Source organism: Terrapene carolina, unplaced genomic scaffold (assembly GCF_002925995.2).
Source record: "Terrapene carolina triunguis isolate 2854851 unplaced genomic scaffold, T_m_triunguis-2.0 Scaffold93, whole genome shotgun sequence".
In the NCBI taxonomy this organism is placed as follows: Eukaryota; Metazoa; Chordata; order Testudines; family Emydidae; genus Terrapene; species Terrapene triunguis.
The window spans coordinates 5529591-5551804 of NW_020664444.1; the positions used below are offsets into that span (position 1 = coordinate 5529591).

Consider the following 22214-nt stretch of genomic DNA (forward strand, 5'->3'; position numbering starts at 1 on the left):
GTGTCAACATAATAGATGGATGAACAAATAACTGTCCTAGAGTAAAACAGTTACATGAATGTACTCTCATACTTAGGGTAATAATGCAGTGACCATGCAGAGTTAAGGAGTTTCTAAACTACCTTTTAAAAATAAAAAATATGTAATGTAGGAGACAATGAATTTGCCTTAATGGACATCTATTTCATTTAGCCCCTTTTATCCTGTATATCACAAATCCAGCAAACTGGCACCTGTAACCTGATAGATGAATGATGTATGTTACAGGGTTCTACTGATGCAGATGGAATTGATGTGTCTTTTGACTGCCCATCATAGGTTACATTTCACTATCTATCCACATACATTACTTCCACTGATGTCAGTGGGAATAGCGTGAAAAGATCAAAGGTAGACTCTGACAGTGGTAAAGGCAGTGAGAAAAAGGAGCATTCCCTGTTCACTAGCTGTTTAGCTTCTCTTTAAAAGTAAACTGAATTGGTTTTGATTGTTTAAAATCATTTCATTCAATACCAGATTATACATCCAGGTATCATGGGTTTGCTTTGTGTAGTTAGTATTCAGATTGTCACCTGACTGTGAAAACTACAATTTTACTTTCATAACCCTTGGGCAGCTTGAAACTAAAATCTATTTAATCTATTTCCTTACTGAAGTGCGTGTTCTTCTATTTCCCAAGCACACTTATTTGTTCGCTATAAAGTTGCTTGAAAACGATGGAGCTAGAAAAGCCTTTCTTTGTTCCAAAACCCCCACGTTCATTTATTTGATCTGAGGGGAAAAGCCCTGAAACATCACATACTGTATGAACTGCGCAAGCATAAAGAAAACAGATATCAAATTTTAGGTGGAATGCAAATGCAAGAACCACAGCCAACTGCGAAGTTCTGCTTATGCATTTTTATTTAAATAAAGGAAATTAACAGCAAATTACGTTTCTTATTGACTACAATATTACACACTTATTATAAAATTAAATATCTTAGGTTAAGATTTTCTACCAATCTTCACATCATTAATACAGAGGGTATTGCTACTGGTAACCTGCTAGTTTAAGGACAACAGGGTATCGCGTGCGATGGGCCGTGCACTTCTGCCTATCAATAAAAATGCTGTTCGATTTCACAGCGATCTCCTTCTCTAGACTCATCCGCGTGTCTTCCAGGTTCCTCAGAGACTGTTCAGCCTCCAGTAGTTTCTGCTTCAGAGACTCGATGGACTCTGTCATTTCTTCAACTTCACTGATCAACCTGAATAGAATTAAATAAGTAATCAAAATTAGAAGAAGGCTCCAAAGGCATGTGAGCTGTTATAGTTCTCTGGTTAGCAGTCTTTGTTCTTCTGAAACTCAACAGCACAGTAATTGGGTGTTAGTCTGTATAACGGCTAGCAGGGCCAGGTGGGTGCTAAAGACTTTGGGCTATAGGATTATGAAATGAAGCTGCTCTCCGAGCTGTCAGTGAAGTCTCTTCCAATAAAGATAAAGCTCGGAATAATTTCAAAACAACTGTAATTATAAAGGTCTCCTAAAATTTACATTGTAAAAACAACAAACTCCAAGATAACCTTTCCCCATTCGGAATAGTCATGAAAGAATGATCCATTGTCCTAGATACTAATCCATTCTGCAAGCATCCCTTGTTAACAGCTGAAGGGCTAAAGATGATTTAGATGACTGATTGATTTTTGACTGTCTAAACGTTTATGTAAGCCCAATTTTTTCCCCCCGTTCGCTGGTGTACAACTGGAGGAACTACTGAAGCTCATGGTGTTACGTCAGATGTATGTTGATGTAAGTGAAATCACAAAATGTTCCTTAGGTTCTTTTTAGAATGAATTGTAGAGAAGATTTTCAAAGCCATAAAAGGCAGTTAGGTGCACGACTCTCATTAAAAGTTCACAGGAGTCCCCCCCAAATGTTTATTTCATGGGAAAAGGGGATGCTATATAAGGGGTATGTATTGGGGGGAGAGGAGTAATGTAAAACAATATAAGGCCCCATTTCAGCAAAACAATTAAACACATCCCTATTCAGCAGAGCACTTAAGCATGCCCTTATATCCTATTATAGGTAATGCACATATTTAAGAGCTTTGAATAGGGATGGTTTGCTGAATCAGGGCCTAAATGAATGTGCCTGAGATAGCATAAAGCATTTGAATTAAGTAAGCCTATCGCAGCACTATACAGAGGAGAGAAGCAGCATGTTGGCTTTGAATGGTGTATATTTTTGCTATAAACAACTGGGAAAGCTGATCACAAATTTTCCTAAGGGCAGGGGGGAAAAAAAACACATGTGGGAGAATCAATTACAAGCACTATAATGAGATCAAGAGTAACAAATTACATTCCGACCTTTAATTTGAAAGGATTTATTGCCCTCCAGTTTTTAAATGGATTATTACTGAAAATCGAATGCCATCGGCTAGTTCTTTGGAGGAGCTGATGAGTTTTCTCAGCTTGTGGAAATGCACAGCCCATTTACATTCATAGTGCTTGAAGTGTAATTGATTCACCGCATAATTCACCTCACAATGAACCTCTGCCAAGAGCATACTGGCTGCAAATTATCTACAACCTGTCAGGTTATTTTGGATCAGCTGGATAAGTAAAGAACCCCACTGTTCAAAGAAGAAAGCGGACAGAGATGTTTATGGAGTCTCTATTTATAAACATGTTGGACCTGATTCAGATCTTCTTTACACTGATTTCAACGGCGTAACTCCCAGTTGACATCAGCGAACGGTATTGGAATCAAGCCCAGTAATTAAGAGCTGAAGGTCACATGCTACAAAACGATTTCGTACAACAGTGGCAGTGACATCGTTAAACTTGGGGATTAGGTCATTGACATTTAAGAACTGGTGTCAATGGGTGAAACTCCATTGAATCTATGTCAACCCATTGAAGTCAATGATACATCCATTCACAATAACACGTTAGGGTTAGGGTTAGGGTTTATTCACGTTTTTGTGAATAGGTAAACCATTTATTTCTTTGCCACAGTATGTCTCTGCCAGGGAGAAGTTCTCAAAAATATCTTTGATATAATTGGGGTCTTTAAGGACTCTCTCTTTAATGTGCTTACCTGAATTGTGCTGGATCTCTGCAGAGCTCAACGTTGGGCCTAAAAGATCTGTCATACAGCCTTGTCTGAGCCACTTTCAGTGGAGCTTCTTTGTCCTTAATAGCTTGTTTGAGAGCAGCAATGTTGTTTTCTTGATCTCCAATCTCCTTAAGGGTCTGTTTGAAGTGAATATCCATGAGAAAAGACAAGTTTAAGACAATAAATTTAACGTATATGGTACTATTTGTGTGTATAGCACTTTACAGACATTAAATGATGGGGCCTCTTCAAGCTCCCAAGGAATCAAGGGGAGTTTTGCTCTTGCTGGGTAGCCCTCTCGTTGACGCCAGAATATGGGAGGTGCAAAGGTCGTATAAAGCTCTTTTGTCTCCTTATCTCTATTCCTACACTGAGCAGAATGGAAAATCTCATGTCCACTTTAAAGAGAAGCTGAAGAATTTTTGCAGCTGATTAAACTGATAAGAACAGATATAACTTAGAGAATTTTTCACTTAACCAGAGCTATTTGTATTCTCATCAGACCCTGTTCATGGCACAATCCATCTCAGTGAATCATTTCTGGCACTGCAATTAATGTAAATTACTCAAAAAGTGACAGGCTATTTTGAATTAGATCAGAAAGATTACCTAGGCTTATGTTCACAGCTTTCTGGCATTAGTGAAGCTGGAATCACATGAAAAAGTGAGAAATACTGATTCTCATCTCCTTTAAAACCAGTGAACTCCACTGACTTTGATGGAGTCACTCCAGAATTAAATCAGTGTAAAGAACAGTAGAATCAAGGCCTATGAATTTGTATTTCGGATTTTTTTTTTTACAGGGTATTACACATTTTCACAGAATTATTCAGTCATGAGTTGCTGAATGTCAGTTTGTTCCACCTGCCCCTTGGTTGGACTTTAAGGAGAAAAAACAAAATGGAAATTCACATTAATGCCCATAGAACTTCAGTAGTATTACAGTGGATGCCCTTAAAAAACGAGTACCATATCAATGGTATTGTCCTTACACACAGTAGGTAATACATTTAGAATGCATCGCGTACCATGCTAAATGCTCGCTTTTTAAGAGTGTAATAATAAAAATAATCTTGGGAGGCAACTAGTGGTTACTGGCAGTGATGTATATGATACTGACTACTGTAATCTTCCCTTGAAGAGGTACAGTCACCGTAAAAATATTCTGACTAGTGTATTAGACAAGTTATGGAAAAGGCACCATAATGCACACTACTGTAGATGCTTCTATTTACGAGTGACATGTTCATAAAACTTTTACCATTTCTCTCCCCCGCCGCCCCCACCCGTCCTCTGCTAGCTCAGAGCTGCCCTTCAGTGGGATCCAAAGCTTTTTACTTTGTCTCCAACAACATCTTGAAACATCTCACCCTATTAATAGCTTTTAAATAGGAGTCTATGTTGTATGTGTATATGTCTTGCATATACAATGTGCACTGTTCACATATGGATACAGTGGGGGAAAATCCACCCCGGGTTAATTCCACTGACTTTAGCGGGGCTACACCTGAGATGAATATTGACCTAGTACTTTACAGCTAGACAGGTGGGAAACACCTATTAGAGTTCATTTCCTTGCCAGGGCAGTAGTTAGGCCCTGATTCAGCAAAGCACTTAAACATGTGCTTAACTTTGAGCATGCATTTTAAGTCCACCGTGATTTAGTGAAGCAGTGACAATAACGGAACTTAAGCACACACTTAAATATAAGCATGTGCTTAGGTGCTCTGCTGAATCGGGGTCACAACTGGAAACCCTATCAGATACTAAACTGACACAAATACTATTCTATACTCTACATGGACTAAGCAACTCTTCTTTCTTGATCATTCTACTGTGATGATCTCAATATGTATGAAAACTAATGGAAGCGGCTTAGCTAATAAACTCAGGGGCACCCTTACTTTTTTCAAATGATGTTCCAGTTTGTGTTTTGCATCTTCCATTTCTTCGCAGCGTTTAGCAAAAGCCTCATCAACGGCAGCGCACTGCAAGCGCAGATCCTCAGCTGTGTCATGCAGGATATTGTCAATCAATAAACGGAGGTTGATGGAAGCCAGTCGCTCTCGCTCTGCCCTATAGATGTTGTCATGGCTGAATTTTGCCCAGGTTTCAGGCGTTGAGGCACTGTAAGGGATAGGCCAGAAATCACTCTCATGAAGAACTTTGTTCAAGTTGCAATGGAAAAGAAAAGCCAAAACAGAACTGTTCCATTTCCTTGGGTTTTATCATCCCATAAACTTTCCTGCTACGGCATGCATGCTTTAGTATTACTATAAATAAAACATGGGGGAACAGCAGGCGGGAGTACTCTCACCTGTCCTCTCAGTTCTGAAGCAGAGAGAGATACACTATATAGAATCTCAGAAGTTCTATCACCTTTAGCAAATAGGAATAAAGGCAAAACAAAAAATAAGAATCACTCATAAATCTTAACTATACTGAGAGTGGCAAACATTGTTAAGACAGCGGTACATAAGCACTAGGATTTCTAGCCAATTAAGCTTTACAATCCATGACGACCTTATCTACAAAGCAGACTGAAATATGATTCTGTGGTAATACTTTGCCATCTGTTGAGCAGCAGAAGGAACTCTATAACATTCTGTAAACTACGTTGCAGGAATAGTGGTTGGAGGAGGAAAAGCAACAACATTTATAATAGTTAAGCAATAAAATTCTGTTCTATATAAGAGGAGTGAAACTTTTCTTTCAACAACTAACCCAGGGCTTCTGTAATTCAATCTAATCGAGCCTTTGCATTGACTTCAATGGGTTTTGAATGACCCCCCCCCCCAAATGTTTAAAACAAATTATTGCTAAGAATTGATATTTTGCAAACATAATATGTATTTGTTCGGCATAAAATAAACGTATCTACAGAAATGGTGTGGTTTTAGCTGATACAGAGGATCCTTTACATCTCAATGGCTTTCCTTGTATAGGTTAATAACAAGTAGTCCTCACCTTTCCTCAAACTTTGATGAGCTGGGATGGAACTGGATGTTGGTGCTCTGGTTATTGTATCTTCCACATTTGTCATCAATGTTGTACGTTTCCACTTTATCAGACCAATCCATTTCACAAATCTGCTTGTGATCTCGATTTAATCTAAAAAGGTGAAGATTCCCACAAATCAGTACTGGAAAAATAATATGACCTTGCAACAACATCATGCAAATGTATGAGTCCAGAGGACAGAGCCTAGGACTTTCAAAGAAAGCTGAGTAGGAAATCCTCCTTCTGATCCTTTGAAAATTCCAGCCCAAAATCTCTTTCCCCAACCTTGCACGGCAGCACCATACTACCCACTTCCACCCCCCCCCCCAAATTCTCCTCTGTACTAACTGCAATAGCTGGAGCTCTGATGGTGAGGTGAGGAGCTGGACCTGGGGTTTCACAGAGTAATCCTGGTGGAAAGGGGACCCATATGGGAACTCCATAATGTGACCCACGTGGTTTTCTTAGTCCTCTTTCCCACTCACCCAAAGTTTTTATCCGGGAGACAGCATGATTTGATCCTCAGAAAACACAGTAATAATGACATTAAACATTAAAGCTGTTGCTTTATTCTAAATTAAATCTCTCCTGCCTACCACAATTAATTTAAAGATCTTTAGCAACAGTTAGTTATAAAAAGTACCATTTTTCTCTCGCCTGTTACCACCAGATGTCAGTATGAACTAAGGAATCAAAAGTCTACAAATGTTAACCTATGTAATACTATGCCAAGACGATCTGAAAACAATTACTAATACAAAGTAAAGTCTGCACTCAATAGATCCTGTATTGTGCTTTGATGGAGGTTTTGATGCAACAGCCCATATTCTTCATAGAAATATTGTTATAATCGGATTATAGCATAACTATGATATGTTTTGTGCAAGACAAGGCATGTAAGGTATCATTGGAAAGGTAATGATTTACTGAATATGATTATCCTATTTGTATGCATGCATCATGTTTGTATCTAAAGTTAGGAATATGGACTATACATCTTAACTACAGAAGTGTTTGCACCTGGGGAATGCCCACCAGACAAAATGCAATCAGCCTGGCTGGTTAGCTGGGGACAAGTCAATGAACCATTAGGGAGAACACTAGGTCTTTGAAGATGCTAATCTCCCACCTTCTGGAGAAGCTTTCTGGGATGCTACAAATGGCCTTTGACACATGGCTGCTTTGACACTGCAGGGTCATGTGATCATGTCACCTGGTACTGGACTCCAACATAGAATACCAGTATTTTTCCACTGAGCCGGGTGGGAATCACACTGAAAGACAAAGGATTCCTGCCGTATGTAAATCCTATTTAAGGCAGGGAAGTGAGTTAATCAGGGTTCTTTCTTCACTGAATCCCCGCCCAGGATGACTGCTGGAAACATCTAAGGGTATGTCTTCGCTAGCAGAAGCGCTTTAACGTGGCTGTGTAGTCATGGCACCAGCGCTGGGAGAGAGCTCTCCCAGCTCTCTAAAAAAACCACCTCCATGAGGCGAGTAGCTCCCAGCGCTGGTGCACTGTCTGCACTGGCACTTTACAGAGCTGAAACTTGCAGCGCTCAGAAGGGTGTTTTTTTCACACCCCTGAACAAGAAAGTTGCAGCGCTGTAAAGTGGCAGTGTAAACAAGGCCTAAGAAAGACAAAAGGGGGGGAAGAGCTGAGCCCAGGCTGGAAAAGGTGTCTGGCCTGTGAAAGAAATGCCTAAAGCAACATTTAGGGTGAGAAATTACTACTTGTAACCCGTTTCTTTAGTGTATTAAGCTTAGTTTGCGTGTTTGTTTTATTTGCTCAGTAATCTGCTTTGATCTGTTTGCCATCCCTTATAAACACTTAGTTAATAAACTTGTTTTTGTTTTCTCTGAACCCAGTTTGTGGAATTCATTACTGGGGGGGTGGGGGGGAGCTGTGCCTATCTTCCTCCACATTGAGGGAGGAGGTGAATTTCAATAAGCTTACGCTGTACCTTTCTCTGTGCAGCGCAAGATGATACAATTTTGGGTTTTCACCCCAGAGGGGGTGTGCACATGAGTCCTGGGCAATTCCCTAGCTGAGTCTTCCCATGCAGAGTTGATTTCAGTGTCCATGTCATTCTGCAGCTGGGTGTGTCCCTATCTGTGTGTGCTGGAGGAGGCTTGAGGGCCTGGCTCAGTAGATCAAAGTAAGGGAGCCCAGGCTGGTGGAACAGGCGGGATCAGTGGTACCTCAGTACATCAGGTGGCACCCCGGAGTGGGGGGTAACCCGTCACAGAGGTAATTAAACTATCTGAAATTGTTGAGTGATTTTTATAAGCATTCTTTATTAAAAATAATATTCTGCTTTATAGCTAACAAAATATGACAAATGCTGGCTGATAAGAATAAAAGATTTTTAAATGTAATGTGTACTATTAATTGTCTCACCTTGAAATACCTTAGAATTTAGTAAACATCTTATTTCCGGACTGGTATATTGTAACATAAAAGTAAACACTACTTTTCAAGAGCAACAGACTTCCATACTAGCAAGGATACTGTCGGTTTTTTTCACTTCCTTAGTTCATACTGACATCTGATGGCAACAGCTCTGGGGGGAAAAGGTACTTTTTTCTAACAAATTGTTTAAAAAGAGATTTTAAAATAGCTGTACTAGTCCCAATGCAATAGAGCAGTGACTTCAACAGAATAAAATGTTTTTACCGTACTTCTACTTACATGCAATTTTGAGCCATCACAGAACTAAACAGATATATTTGAAAGCAAGATGAAAAATTTGACCTAATGTTATAGAATAATGGAAACTATCATTACAAAAAGACGTGGCACTTCTCTTACACCACCTGGCTTGCTTCCAATGCTGCCTTTCCATATATGTAATTGTATCTATTTTGAGGGCTTAAATAGAATGGTAGGTAGTGCATAGGCCTTGTGAATTTCACCTACTGACAGTTGTGTCCATAGATGTCAGGAATTAATTTGGTCCTATAAATCATTAAGTATTTGGGAACAGTGAAAAGCATCTTACTGCATCTGGTTAACAGCTTGCATCAAAGTTCTTTTCAGAAGTTCTTGTACATTTCTGATAAGTTCAACTTCCTAGATAAAAATATAAAAATTATGGTATTCAGTACATCCCATTTTCAGAGACCTTTGCTTTCAACCGCTACTGGTGCATTGCTAAATTGTCCACTAATTATCCATTCTCTTTGTGACACTATTTTTCATGACTGTAAAGACTTTGTCAAGATCTTCTGCAGAGTTAGATATGATTCAAATATAAGGTAGATCAATCAACATTGAATTCACTCAATAAATTACAGGTTTGTGACACTGATCTAAAAATGAACTAATGCTTAAAGTATTTCCATTCTTTAGAATTTGTTGTTTTAATACTGCATGTATATTAAGAGGAAGGAATATGTTTTTATCATATTTAATACAAGATTTGCAGCTGTGCAGGTTGCTATATAGATGTATATAGATGTTGGTGCTAGACCTTTTACAAAATTATTGTATGTTTAAATGGCTTTAAGGCACCCATTGAAAAATAATCTATTGAATTTCAAAGCCTTGTCATATCGGATCAGACCAACTTAGTCCAGAATCCTGCATCTGGTAATGGACAACACCAAGGAATATGGAAAAATCTCATAATGCATGTAGTCAGTTCAACAATGTTGTAGATGGAGGAACAATTGTCTCCTAAAGCCAGCAGGTGATTAGTTTATGCCCTGAAGAGTTAACCCACCTCCTTGATAATGGGACAGATGTCTAAAGCCCCAGGTTGAACTGATTTATCATGCTAATTTCATCATTAAATTTATTTGGATAGGAAACTAAAAGTCTGTATTTTAAAATATCCTTTATTGAACAAGGAAACATCTTAGATTGTAAGAAGTTTGCTTTGTTCCTGAACTACCAATACCTAATGAAGTGACCTTTCTGACCTGGAAGTTTATACACTGTTATTTATTAGGTGGTCCAATAAAAGATACCACATTTCCTACCTTATTTCCTCCATTATTATTTGTGGCCTAGACATTAAAAAGAGCTAGAGGACATAAAAAACTCCTCATTAATGTTGCTATTCTACTCCAATGACAGTCATCTGGCCAGCAGAGAGAGAACGTATTTACTAACAAATCCTATTCTTAGAACTGTGCTTGCGCCAGTTGATTATATTACAATGTTTTAGACAAATAAGGATATATACAAGTCACTGACATATCAGTTTATTCTCCATAAGAAACAAAGGAGGAAAAAAATAAAGAACAATTTATTTTAAACAGAAAAAAGGAAACGTCTGATCAGGGTGAAAATGGTATTTTTAAGATTCTGAGATGCACAGTTAAAACGAAACCTATTAAAAAAAATTGATAGTGTCTCTTTAATAAAATGCCCTTGCAATCAGGAATACCAAGGAAGGAAATGTTTCGAGGGTTGAATTGTTAGACAGCACCATTTTGTTACAAATATTTTAAAAGATTTAGCAAGACTCAGTATTTGAAATACCATTAAAGATAATTGATTTCATGTTGTATTGTGTATCCCCAGTATAAATAAAGAGGCAATAGTATTACCTGTGATCAATGTGCAATTTAATTGCACAGCTTTGAATATGAAAAGCCTTCCATTACCAATTAATAGGTCTCTTACATGGAAAAAGAGACGCGGTACTAAAATAAAGGAAACTCTTGTTGAATGACCTCCAATAAAAGTAACTGCATTTCCGCTGGGGGAGATATGCACTTACATAGAATACTTCCGAAATGCAGAAGCAATACCCGTAATCAATGGCAGCCATAATGCTAGTGGGAAGTAGATAAACCTAATGTGCTCCAGACACACAGGTTTAAATAACAACCACTTCTGGATGCTGATCTGCCATATGATTTTTCATGACATTTAAAATAAACTCCATGCTAATTCTTAAGCTGCATAAACTGGCAGAACAACCTTATGAAACAAACAGCCAGGAACCACTTCAGTAACCATGCCTTTTAGCTCTGTGGGAAAGTTTAGCGTTCCTGATTTAACCCCAAACCTTAAAGTAGATGAGCTTCCCTCCTACCCTAAAACAATGTGTGCAAATAAAAACGTCGAGTATGTTCAAACTAGGAAAAGACACCTAAAGGCCCTCCAGTTTCTGCATTATTACTCAGGCAAAGTTCAGTGGGAGTTTTGCCTGAATAAAAGCTGTGGGATTGGACGCTAAATATTCCCGATTAAGGCCCCAATCCTCCAAAATGTATGCATGTGCTTATCTTTAACCCACTAAGTTCAGTGGGCCTATTGAGTGCCTAAAGTTAGGCACTTGTGTAAATCTTCACTGGCTCGGAACTGAAGACAGCTTACCAAATAAGAGACAGAGGGATAAATATGATTGAGCTATGTAGGATTCATGCTCGCCAATGCAAAATGCTTCCTGTTACCCGGGGTTCTTTCAACCCAAAGCTCTTGGTAACTTTACTCTGTGCAAGGAGGTGTCAGGAAATAAATCAGGGGAGACACGGCCGTCCGACCGATAGATGGCTGGCACAAACAGGACAACACAAGAGTGCTTTCACTTAAAGCTAAACTTTACTAGTCTCAAGCACTTACACACGTCCGCAACAAGATTAGTAAAACACCCCCAACCCTTGATAATTACCAAAGCTGAGTGTGGCTTTCGAGTGGCACAGTGGCAGCCCGTCTGCCGCTGGGGAACACAAGATGCATCCAGAGGGAGAGACTAGTCCCGAAGAGTCCCCCAAAGGAGTCCTCTTATTTATACATTAGTAATAGAATGACATGTCCCTTAAAGAAACCTTGTTAAGTAAGCAGTTTCAAGCAAGAGGTTCCTTCTGATTATTGATTAACCAGGTGTGGGTTTTTCCAGAGTCTGCAGCTCTGAGACCCCAATAGACATTCCTGGGGCATATCCTGCTCTTTTAAAACGCATGTATCAGCAACTTCAACACAATTCTTATCAGGAAGGACGCGGGGTCAAGCTGCCCCTTCCGTGGCACCCCAAAAACCCCTCCCCTCCTGCCTTGGTCAAGCTGAGTTTGCTGAATGGCCAATTTACAGCTTGCTGACTAGGTTGCTTTTTAACAATAAGCCATAGTGGTTTCAGGCACTTTACTGGTTTGCCAAAGTCTCCCCATACACTCCCCTTCATATCTGTATAGGAAATGGAGTTGGTGAGGTGCTTAGGGTGACCAGGTGTCCGGTTAGGGTTAGGAGCCCACACCCCTTCCCACATCCCAACCTCCTGCCCCAGCCCAGTGAAAATGAGTGAGGGTGGGGGTGAGCGAGCCACCGAGGGAGGGGAAATGTATTAAGCGGGAGGTGAGGCCTCGGGGAAGGGGCGGGGGTAGGGGTGCTCGGTTTTGTGTGATTAGAAAGTTGACAATTCTAGTGGTGCTTAAAAAAAGGGGAAGTTTTGCCTCTACAGCATGCGCCCTCTTTCCCCAACCGCAAACCTGCAGAAGCTCCTCCATGTGGCTTCACAGAGTTCAAGGCTGCAGATTTGGAGGGGGCCAGCTGGAACGGGTCAAAGGAGTTGGCTCCCCAGGCCTGCAGGGGAACACAGCCTGATGCTGTTGGAAATTTCACTGCTTCCATGAGCATCCATGATAAAGGGAGTCAGAGTCTGGAAGCATAGCTAATTAGGACCAAATCCTGCCATCACTCTGACTCCCCATGGGGAGAGGTTTGTGGTTTAACAAGTGGTAGAATATATTTATAGAATGTATACGAGGAAGGAAAAATCAAATGCACAGCTACAAAACAGGGAATAATTGGCTAGGTGGTAGTACTGCTTGAAAGGATCCAGGGGTTACAGTAGATTACAAATTGAATAAGAGTCAACCATGTGATGCAGTTACGAAAAAGGCTAATATCTTTTTGGGATGTATTAACAGGAGTGTCGTATGTAAGACCCAGGAGGTATTGTCCCGCTCTACTTGACACTGGTGAGGCCTCACCTGGAGTACTGTGTCCAATTATAGGCAGCACAGTTTAGGAAAGATGTGGACAAATTGGAGACAGTCCAGAGGAGGGCAACAAAAATGAAACATGGTTTAGCAAACCTGATCTATGAGGACAGGTTAAAAAAAAATGGACATGTTTAGTCTGGCAAAAAGAAGATTGAGGGAGAACTTGATAGTCTTCAAATATGTTAAGGGTTGTTATAACTATAGGGGTAGTTAAGCTGTGGAATAGGTTTCCAAGGTTGTGGAATCCCATCATTGTCCAACTGGTTCTTAAAAATCTCCAAACACATGTCAGGGCTGGTCTAGGTTTACTTTCTCCAACCTCAGCAGAGGAGGCTGGACTTGATGACTTCTCAAGATCCCTTCCAGCCCGACATTCCTATGATTCTATGAGTCTATATTATCTTTATTTAGAGTGTGCATGGAACTGTAGTATTAATCAACTTGAAGGCCCTGCATATATTATGAGAGGAAGGGGATATTAAAGGATTTTAGTCACTAGCAGGACTTTTGTGATTCAGACAATGACATTAATGTAGATTTGTATTTCTCAGAGTTGTAAGTATAGGTCTTGATGGACGATATGTTCTCATTCCAATCTTTAATGTTCTCACGTATATGTGGTCGTCTCATCTGTTATGAAATCTAAAGAGATCTTGGTTAATTTTCACTTTTCTTTTCCATAGTTAATAATAATAATCTTTGTGGCCATCATAAAATGATTGTCAATTAAAAACAAAATGAACATTTTATAGTTTAAAATTTAGTAGGTAATTAATTTTATTACAGTTTTTAGTTTTATGGTGTTATAGATGATGTTTTCCTAAGTAGAATGAATCTAGTGATAAATCCATCACAATGCATAATTATGTGTATGTCATTAACATCACTTGGAGAAAATAATGGGAATTTTTAAAAGCAATTGTTTGTGAGTTTCTTAAACCAGGGAGGTATAAGCAGAGTTTCCTGCATAAACCAGGGTAGCATTTGGCCCTAAATTAATCAATCCGGAGACTGCATGTGTAGAAATACAATTTGACATGCAGAATATACACACCTGACACATGATTTATACCACCATCTGACAAGCCCATGCTAGTGCTTATAATATAATATTAGATGCAGGCACACAAAGTTATTAACCTGGCATTACAATGACGCAGAGGAGATTTAGAGTAGATGATGAGCTGTGCTATGATAGTAAAATACATCACTCAGAGTTAGATGCATGTTTAGTTTTTCTGGAGTTCAGACATTTCACGTGCAGTAGTCTGATGTTGGAAGAAATAAAAATAAGCATCTTTATTCATCAGGAAAGACCATTCTGCTCCTTCCTCCAAACTCCCTTTCCTAACCGGAACTGCCCTTAAAATACATCACTTCAATATGTCATCTAAGTTGATTCACTCCTTTCTAAGTAAAAGTCACCTAAGTACTTCACAGCTGATTTATATTACTCACCTGAAGAGCTTTCACTGAAACATATTCATCCCTCATTGTGGTAGTAGTGAAACTGGCAGTATTACATATCACCCTATGTGTTCTCGATATGACTCCTCCCTCTAATACCACTAGGAGAGAGAGAGGCTGAAACCCTCTATACGACAAAAAGTAGCAAGAAATCTTCCCTCTAGCTACCCCTGGTTTCTTACTGTGGTCATCTGTTGACTTCTGCTGGAAGGAAAAGGAAATCACCCTTCCATGCAAAGGGTTTCCCCAGCTTGCATGTCTGTTGGTGCTGTCTCTATAAACACCCTTGCCCAGATCATCAAAGGTATTTAGGCTCCTAACTTCCATGTGCCCAAGCGCTGCTGAGAAGGTGCCTATCTTTCAGGGACTCTCAAGATACAGGATCTGACCTTCAAGAACTGAGAAATGCTTTCCACTGCAGAGCAGAGGAGAGCAAAGGATCCCACATATCAGTGAAAAGGCCCCAAAATGACAGGAAAGGGAGCAGTAACCTGCTCTGTCTGTTTCCACCTCACCCCCACATAGCTACAGCTGTGTGGATTTGGGCGGCCAGGGAGTAACCACTCTACTTGATACATCCATCCCCACAAATGACAGATTTCCCAGGGGGAATGAACGGGGCTCCTCGCCAAGCACACCGGTAGGAGAAGAAGCAATCAGCTTACTTTGCAGCAAGGGAGATTTAGGTTAGATATTAGGAAAAACTTTCTAACTCTAAGGATTTAAGCACTGGAACGGGTTAGACAAACACCTGTCAGGGGCAGGCTAAATAGACCTTCCTGCCTCAGCATGGCCTCCCGTGGTCCCTTGCAACCCAACAAGTCTATGATTCTATGGAGACTAGTGCACTGCCATATTGGGGGTATCGACAGAAATAAGGCTGGAATGTGCCAAGCCTACTAGTAGGGAAGGGGGGCGTGAAATCAGTGAAGAGGGACTGAATCAATTGGACAGACACCCTGGAATTCAATTTCCCCAGGCGATCAAACAAACCTCTGCCCAAGGGAATGTATGTCAGACTCTCCACACAGCTGACTAGGTAGCGTCTTTGGAACACTGTTTCCCTTCCTTTGAGTTTTCACTTGAGAGAGGAACATATGGCCCATCGTCCCCGTCCCAGTTCCGAAGGAGGAAATGACAAACAGAGAACGAGCAGCTCTGATTCTCCATTGCTTGAGGGAGGGGTTAGAGTGGAACGTGGTTGGACAGGGTGAACAGGATTTGGAAAAAAATTTTAATAAAACCGCATAACTCCTCCAAATCAATATGCAAATGGAAATATACCCACCAGCGAATCAAACCATTAACTTTGAAATCTGAGCAATGAGCAGTCTGAACTCATGGCCGAGTGACAAGTATTACTGTTCTATGATTGGAAACAGCAAGACATACAAGATAGAGATTGATTTCCTGGAATGAGAGTGGGGCATTTAGCATAAAAAGCTGGCAAAGTCACAAAGAATTCACTTCAAATCATTCTATTTGCAAACATCTCTGCTGCAAAATCCATGCATTTCAGTTAACTCTTGCACTGTTGTTATTATTCTCATATTATTCATTCCTTTCCCTCGTTCCTCATTGCAAAGGTCATTGGCATGGTAACAGAATCTTAGCTTCTCAAGAGTTCATCTGCTTCTGGTGCTTATGCCGCATCTGAAATCACATCATTCTTTCTTTATGACATCTCCAGTTGGCTGTTGATGCTTTGTCGTCAGAAACAGAAATACGATTTAAAGTGAAGAACTAGCAGCAGGAGCAGGTGGACTCCTTAGAAATGAACTAAGTATCCTTCATAATAGTGAGTAACAGGTGAGAAATACAGGAAATAAGCTATGCCAGACAAATATTTTTGTAAATGTATGTTTGACAAAGTTCTCCATAAAGTATCAACAGCTTGTTGGGGGAATTTCTGCTTGATAATCTGGGATTAATCATGTTAATGTTTATGCAGCAGAAGGACAGGCCACTGCATTATCTTTTATGGTATCTAATAGTAACCTCATATTTTTAGGATCAACTAGAATATTCCCATGAACACTGGTTACATCATCTGCATGATCCCAATTAAAGAACTCCTATAATATCCTAATTGCTTCCCATCCACTATGAAGTCCAGCTCTGTTTTTTTCTAAATACTAATATTGCCATTTAATCTGATCAATAACTCATCCTGAATCAATTTTGTCATCTTCAAAATATATTGGAGATTGCAAACAAGTAGGTATTAACCTTAGATGCAAGAATAAGGAGAATTCCAGAATGTAAAATGGGTCCAGAATCTGTCCTCAGTTACATCCGTGCAACCACAATTACATTCATGGAATTGTACAGCTATGAGAGCAGAATTTGGCCCAGCGAATTTTGCACACAATATCGCATTGAAAATCCCAGCATCTCCAAAGAAGGTGCTAAAGTTTCTGCTGGATGCAGGAGACTCTCTTTGGGGAACATGTTCTGAAACAGATTATTTCATGTTTGCTAAACTCAGTTTGTCAGAAAAGTACCATCTGTATATGCCCTCTGCCTGCCTACGCTGTCACCTTGTCATCTCAACACCGTATCCATCTTGCAGTATGATAAAGATCCTGCTTTGTGTTGAAACACCACTTCTCTCTCTCTTTCCCTCAGCGGGACAAAAACAATCCCATGTCCAGGAATACAGTTATGAGAACGGTGGCTGGACTTTGCCCACCCAAGGGTTGCAACTGGCAACTAGCCAAGAACCTAGGGTGGCACATAACTGGCACCTTATATTTTATATGGCGGTGCAGCCCATGGATGTCTCATGCCAGCATGTGATGCTCCATGTCCACCTCAGAGGCCTCCCTTCTGAACTTGCTTGTGTAACCCTCCTGCCAGGTGGAGTTGGCAGCAACCGGCGCGGATTCAATATCCAGACCAGGATCAAGGGGGAGAGGTAGCAGGCAAGGATCTTTGGTCTCCCTTTGTCATGCCCAAGCAGTTAGAACCAAAGCGTTGTGAACATGCCAGGGCACAAGGCCGGGAAAGTAGAGCCAGGTCTGTGTTCTGCTGGGACTGGGACATGTCTCCATGGGCTGTGACCGCCATAGTCTGTCTATCTTAGGGTATTGTAGCCCCTGGGCATTTTAGAGCCGAGGCTGGCTGTGGAAGGCCTCATGACAGGCCCCATCCCCACTCACCTTCAGCAGCTCCGTCTCCACCTGGTCCCGAACCAGGTCCGCCGGCTGCCTCCTCTCGCGGCACTGCAGGTTGTCGGTGGCGATGGTGTAGGGCACCTCGGTGGCGTCCAGCGCCCGCTCCAGCCGCACTTTCTGGGCCGCCAGCAGGTCGGTCTCGGTCGTCAGGTCCTCGATCTCTCTCTGGAGCTCGGCCTTCCAGAAGTGCGTGTCCTGGAGGCGCTGGCCCAGCTTGGCGGTGGAGTCCTCCTGGGTGCGCTGGGCCAGGGCGGCGGCGTAGGCGGCCAGGCTCTGGGACTCGTGGCGGCAGCGCTCGGAGCCGTCGCGGTCGGCGAAGGCCTGGTGGTACTGGGCGTAGTTGTGCTGGTGCCACTCCTCGGTCAGGTACTTGGCGGTGCGGAAGCCGGCCGTGGCCAGGCCGCACGAGGAGTCCGGCCCCGTGTTCAGCGCCGCCTCGTACACCTTCATGGGCAGCTCGGACACCGGCACCGCCTGCGGCGCCGGCTCCCGGGTCAGCAGCACCCCGCTCTGAGCCATGCTCGCTTCCCGCCGCACAGCGGCCCGGCCCCGGGCACCGCGATCAGGAAAGGCCGCGGCTCGCTGCGGGGCCTTCCAACGGCGCCTCGCTCAGCGTCCTCCCGTTGCCCCGGCGACGGCGGCCAGCCAATGAGGGAGCGGGTCCGCTGGGGGACCCTTCGCCAGGGAAACCCGAGACGGTGACGGGTTAGCGTCCCGGCCGCGCCCGTCGTTGCCCGGGCGACGGTGGCAGCCAATGGGAGAGCAGATGCGCCTAGGCAACGTTCTACGCCGTAGGGAAACTCGAGCCAGGCGACGGTGAGCGTGCCCGACCCCCGGTTGCCTGGAGTGACGGTGCCAACCAATGGCGTTGCAGTGCCTGAGGGAACGTTCCATGAGAGTGGGAGGGGGACTGTACTCCTGCTCTTAAAGGGCCAGAGCACCTGGTTTGGGGGGGAGCAGAGTGTGCCTTGCTTTGTGTGGAAGGGGCCGGGCTGACCCTCGTGGGTACAGCTGGCTGGCAGGGGGCGCAGGAGCCTTTGGTAGGGGCTCTCTTCCCCTCCTCAGAGTCACACAGGGCCTGGGCCCTGTAGCATTTACTCTGTGACCTCACATGAGGTCATCCATGCCCTCACCGTGGGCGACAAGACAGCTGCCGCATTGCCTGCCCCTTTGTTACTGGACGTACTGTCCATCAGCCGTGGCCATCTCTTTGTTTCATGGAAGCAGATGCATCCCGCAGAGCTTTCAGAGACCCGCTGCAAACGCTGCGTTTCACGGGTTGACACTGTACTGAATGCTTGGAACTTCTTGGTGAAAGAACAGCCCACGGCCGTGAGCTGCTGGCAGTGCAGAGCCCAGGAGACATAGGCCGTGTCCACGCTCGAAACACTACCGCTGCGCCGCTATAGTGTAGACACCTACGACAGTGACAGAAGTAAATCACTGTAGTAAATCCACCTCTCCAAGAGGCAGTAGCTAGGTCAACAAAATAATTCTTCCGTCAGCCTGGCACTGTCTACACTGGAGCTTAACTGTTTCTCAGAGGTGTGAATTTAGGTCGATGTAACTTTCTAGTGTAGACCAGCCCATAGCTGAGCAGTTTTGATTCCATCCAGTAGAATGCGGCAGTGTAAAAACACACTACCCAGTTCATTACACGCTTATGCCTACGCTAACATAGCTATGGTATAACTTTGGATAACCTACAACAAAGCCCAAGGTTCGATTTCTCACTGATCTGCTTTAAAGAAAATAAAAAGATCATCCCCAGAACCCAACACCCTTTACCAGTCAAGCACTTGTGAATTATGTCTACAGCTGTAGCACCTGTTTAATTTTCATTTTGAGAATTAGAGCAGCATAAAACTTAAAATTAAATTTTAATATCCGGGTTATTACCAGGCACATAAATTAAATACAAATCTTCACAGAGTTAAAAGAAATGACCAGAAGGTGATGAATATTTCATATTCTGTTTGTAATTTTGGGAAGAAATTCAATGAGATCAGCCTAAAACAGAAGGTGATAATTCATCTGGCAACAGAGGGTGCTATTGCACTTGCATTGCTACTAAACAAGACTCCCCTAATCTTCAATAGTGTTGTGATTTTTAAAAACCATATGCTCCTCATTCCTCCTGGTGTCATTCAGTGTAATCAGCTCTTCAAATGACATGTGGAGGGATGCTCAAAATATCCAGAAAAGTTATCCACTCTCATATACATGCAAATAGGGATGGATGGATGTTCATTTGAAATGAATCCGTGGCTGGTGAAAGGTGTCTGACAGCCCGAAGAGCCAATTCACAGAGCTGGCACAACACCATACACGGCAATGCAAGGCTCCCCCATGTTCCTGCTGATGTGTTTTGCCCTGCAAGTGAAGGAGCCTATAGAGCTGAGAAAGTGGCTTGGTCCCAATCAACCATTCAGCCTTCGCTAATACAGGTGTCCATCGGTGCCAAATGTGGGTGGTGTTTTCTTGTGATGCCTGATAGTCACCCCACTTGGAGCTGGACTGAGACCCACAAAACCCATATTTCACATAGGTCTCTGAATCATAGAAATGTAGGGTTTGAAGGGACCTTGAGAGGTCATCTAACCCAAGCCCCCATGCAGATGTAGGATGAAGTATACCTAGACTATTCCTGACAGGCGTTGGTCTAACCTGTTCTTAAAAACCTCAAGTGATAAGGATTCCACAACTTTGCTAGGTAACCTGTTCCAGAGCTTAACTACCCTGTTAGCGTTAGAACGTTTTTCCTAATATCTCATCTAAATCTCCCTTGTTGCAAACTGCAGCCAACATTTTGATGTATGCTTATCTCTGTCTGTTCCATCTTTCCCTGCATTGTATCCTCTCTTCTGACCCCTTTCTCCGCCCCTCCATTTCTTTCTCTTTCATCTTCTCATTGCCCTCTGTGTGGTGCAATATGCAGGTCTCACATTTTAAACATGCAGTGGGTGGACAGATTATCAAGCAGAATGAGCACCCACTGAGCTATTCTTTGTCAAATTCTTTTACACACTGGCATGTTGCATTTCAGAATAGGGCCTTTAGAATATTTTGCTTTCTCTTAATAAAATAATAATAATAATGGTTTGCTGTTAAATAGCAGCTTTAAGAATATAGGAACATAAATACAGCCATACTGGGTCGACCAATGGCCTATCAAGTCCAATATCCTGTCTTCCAGGATGCCACATGCTTCAGAGGGAATGAACAGAACAAGGCAATTTCGAGTGATCCAGTCCCAGCTTCGGGCAGTCAGAGGTTTAGGGACACCCAGAGCATGGGGTTGCATCCCTGATCATCTTGACTAGTAGCCATTGATGGCCCTATCCTCTGCGAACTTATCTAATTCTTTTTTGAACCCACTTATACTTTTGGCCTTCACAAGATCCCCTGGCAATGAGTTCCACAGACTGACTGACTACGCTGCGTGAAGAAGTGCTTCCGTATGTTTGTTTTAAATCTACTGCCTATTAATTTCATTGAGTGATCCCTGATTATTGTGTTACGTGAAGGAGTAAATAAACTTCCCTAGTCACTTTATATTAGGGAATCCTCATGACAACCTAGTCTAGGAAACATGCTGTCACCGCTATTTTACAGGAGGGTAAATTGAGGCACGAGGCAGTGATGCGACTTGCCCACAGCTACACAGCGAGCCTGTACCAGAATTGGAATGAGAATCCCAGGAGTCCTTAGTTAGTCTCTTCCCTATCTGGGAAAAATTCCACCGAGAACTATGCAAATCCTTACTGCCCCAGTGTAAACATTCCTTCAATCAGGATTTTTATTACTATTATCCCGAGTGGATACCATTTCCCAGGATCAGCCAGTCAGACAGAATTTGGAAAGTCTGTTGGTCAGACCACTATTGCCAATCCAGGTCTCATTTCAAATGTTTACAGCTGCAGAACGTCCTGATGGCCAGCACTTGTGGGTGCAGTTTCTCGAGTTGCCGTCATTTTTCAACGCAGGCACTGGGACTGTGTTTTAATGCCATTCCAACAGCTGAACTGCTGCCATTTCATATGCCACTGTGATGTGTAAATTATTAACAGCAATTCAAGACGTTCCCTGAGCACAACAAGACAAAATGGACTGGAGGAAAAGACCAAAAAGGGTTTCCAGCTCAAATCTTTTGACATGCAATAGATGTAGGTCTCCTCTGGCTGGAATCCTTTGCTACCGGAAATTTCTTTCCTCTTCATACAGCAAAATGCTACACTTTTTGGATGTCTTATGTTGTTCTTTAAGTTTAGTTTGAAGGACACTGTGTAACAATTAGAGCTTACCATCAATGGTATCTGCAATAGTCTAAGGGCCGTCCGTCTGTGCTCGGTTCTGTCCGCACGTGGGCCCCCTAAGGATGGATTCAGAACTGCTCAGTGGAGGCCCTAGGGTGCTGAAAACTAAAAGGTTCAAGAAGCAGGGGTCTGTAGTTTTGTAGCAGTGAGGGGCAGATTCTATTCCCATGACGGCGCTAGAATGGGATTTAA

General features: G+C 42.4%; 1 protein-coding gene across 1 annotated transcript; it reads right to left on the reverse strand.

Annotated features, from left to right (window-relative positions):
- Positions 1-1033: 1033 nt before the first annotated feature.
- Positions 1034-18225, reverse strand: TEKT4 (tektin 4). The gene is made up of 6 exons (XM_024212471.2): positions 17692-18225; positions 9109-9179; positions 6074-6217; positions 5011-5233; positions 3089-3243; positions 1034-1250 (listed from the first exon to the last, which is right to left on the reverse strand). Exons 1-6 carry the CDS (start codon positions 18223-18225, stop codon positions 1034-1036), a joined length of 1344 nt encoding a protein of 447 aa, XP_024068239.2.
- Positions 18226-22214: the final 3989 nt, after the last annotated feature.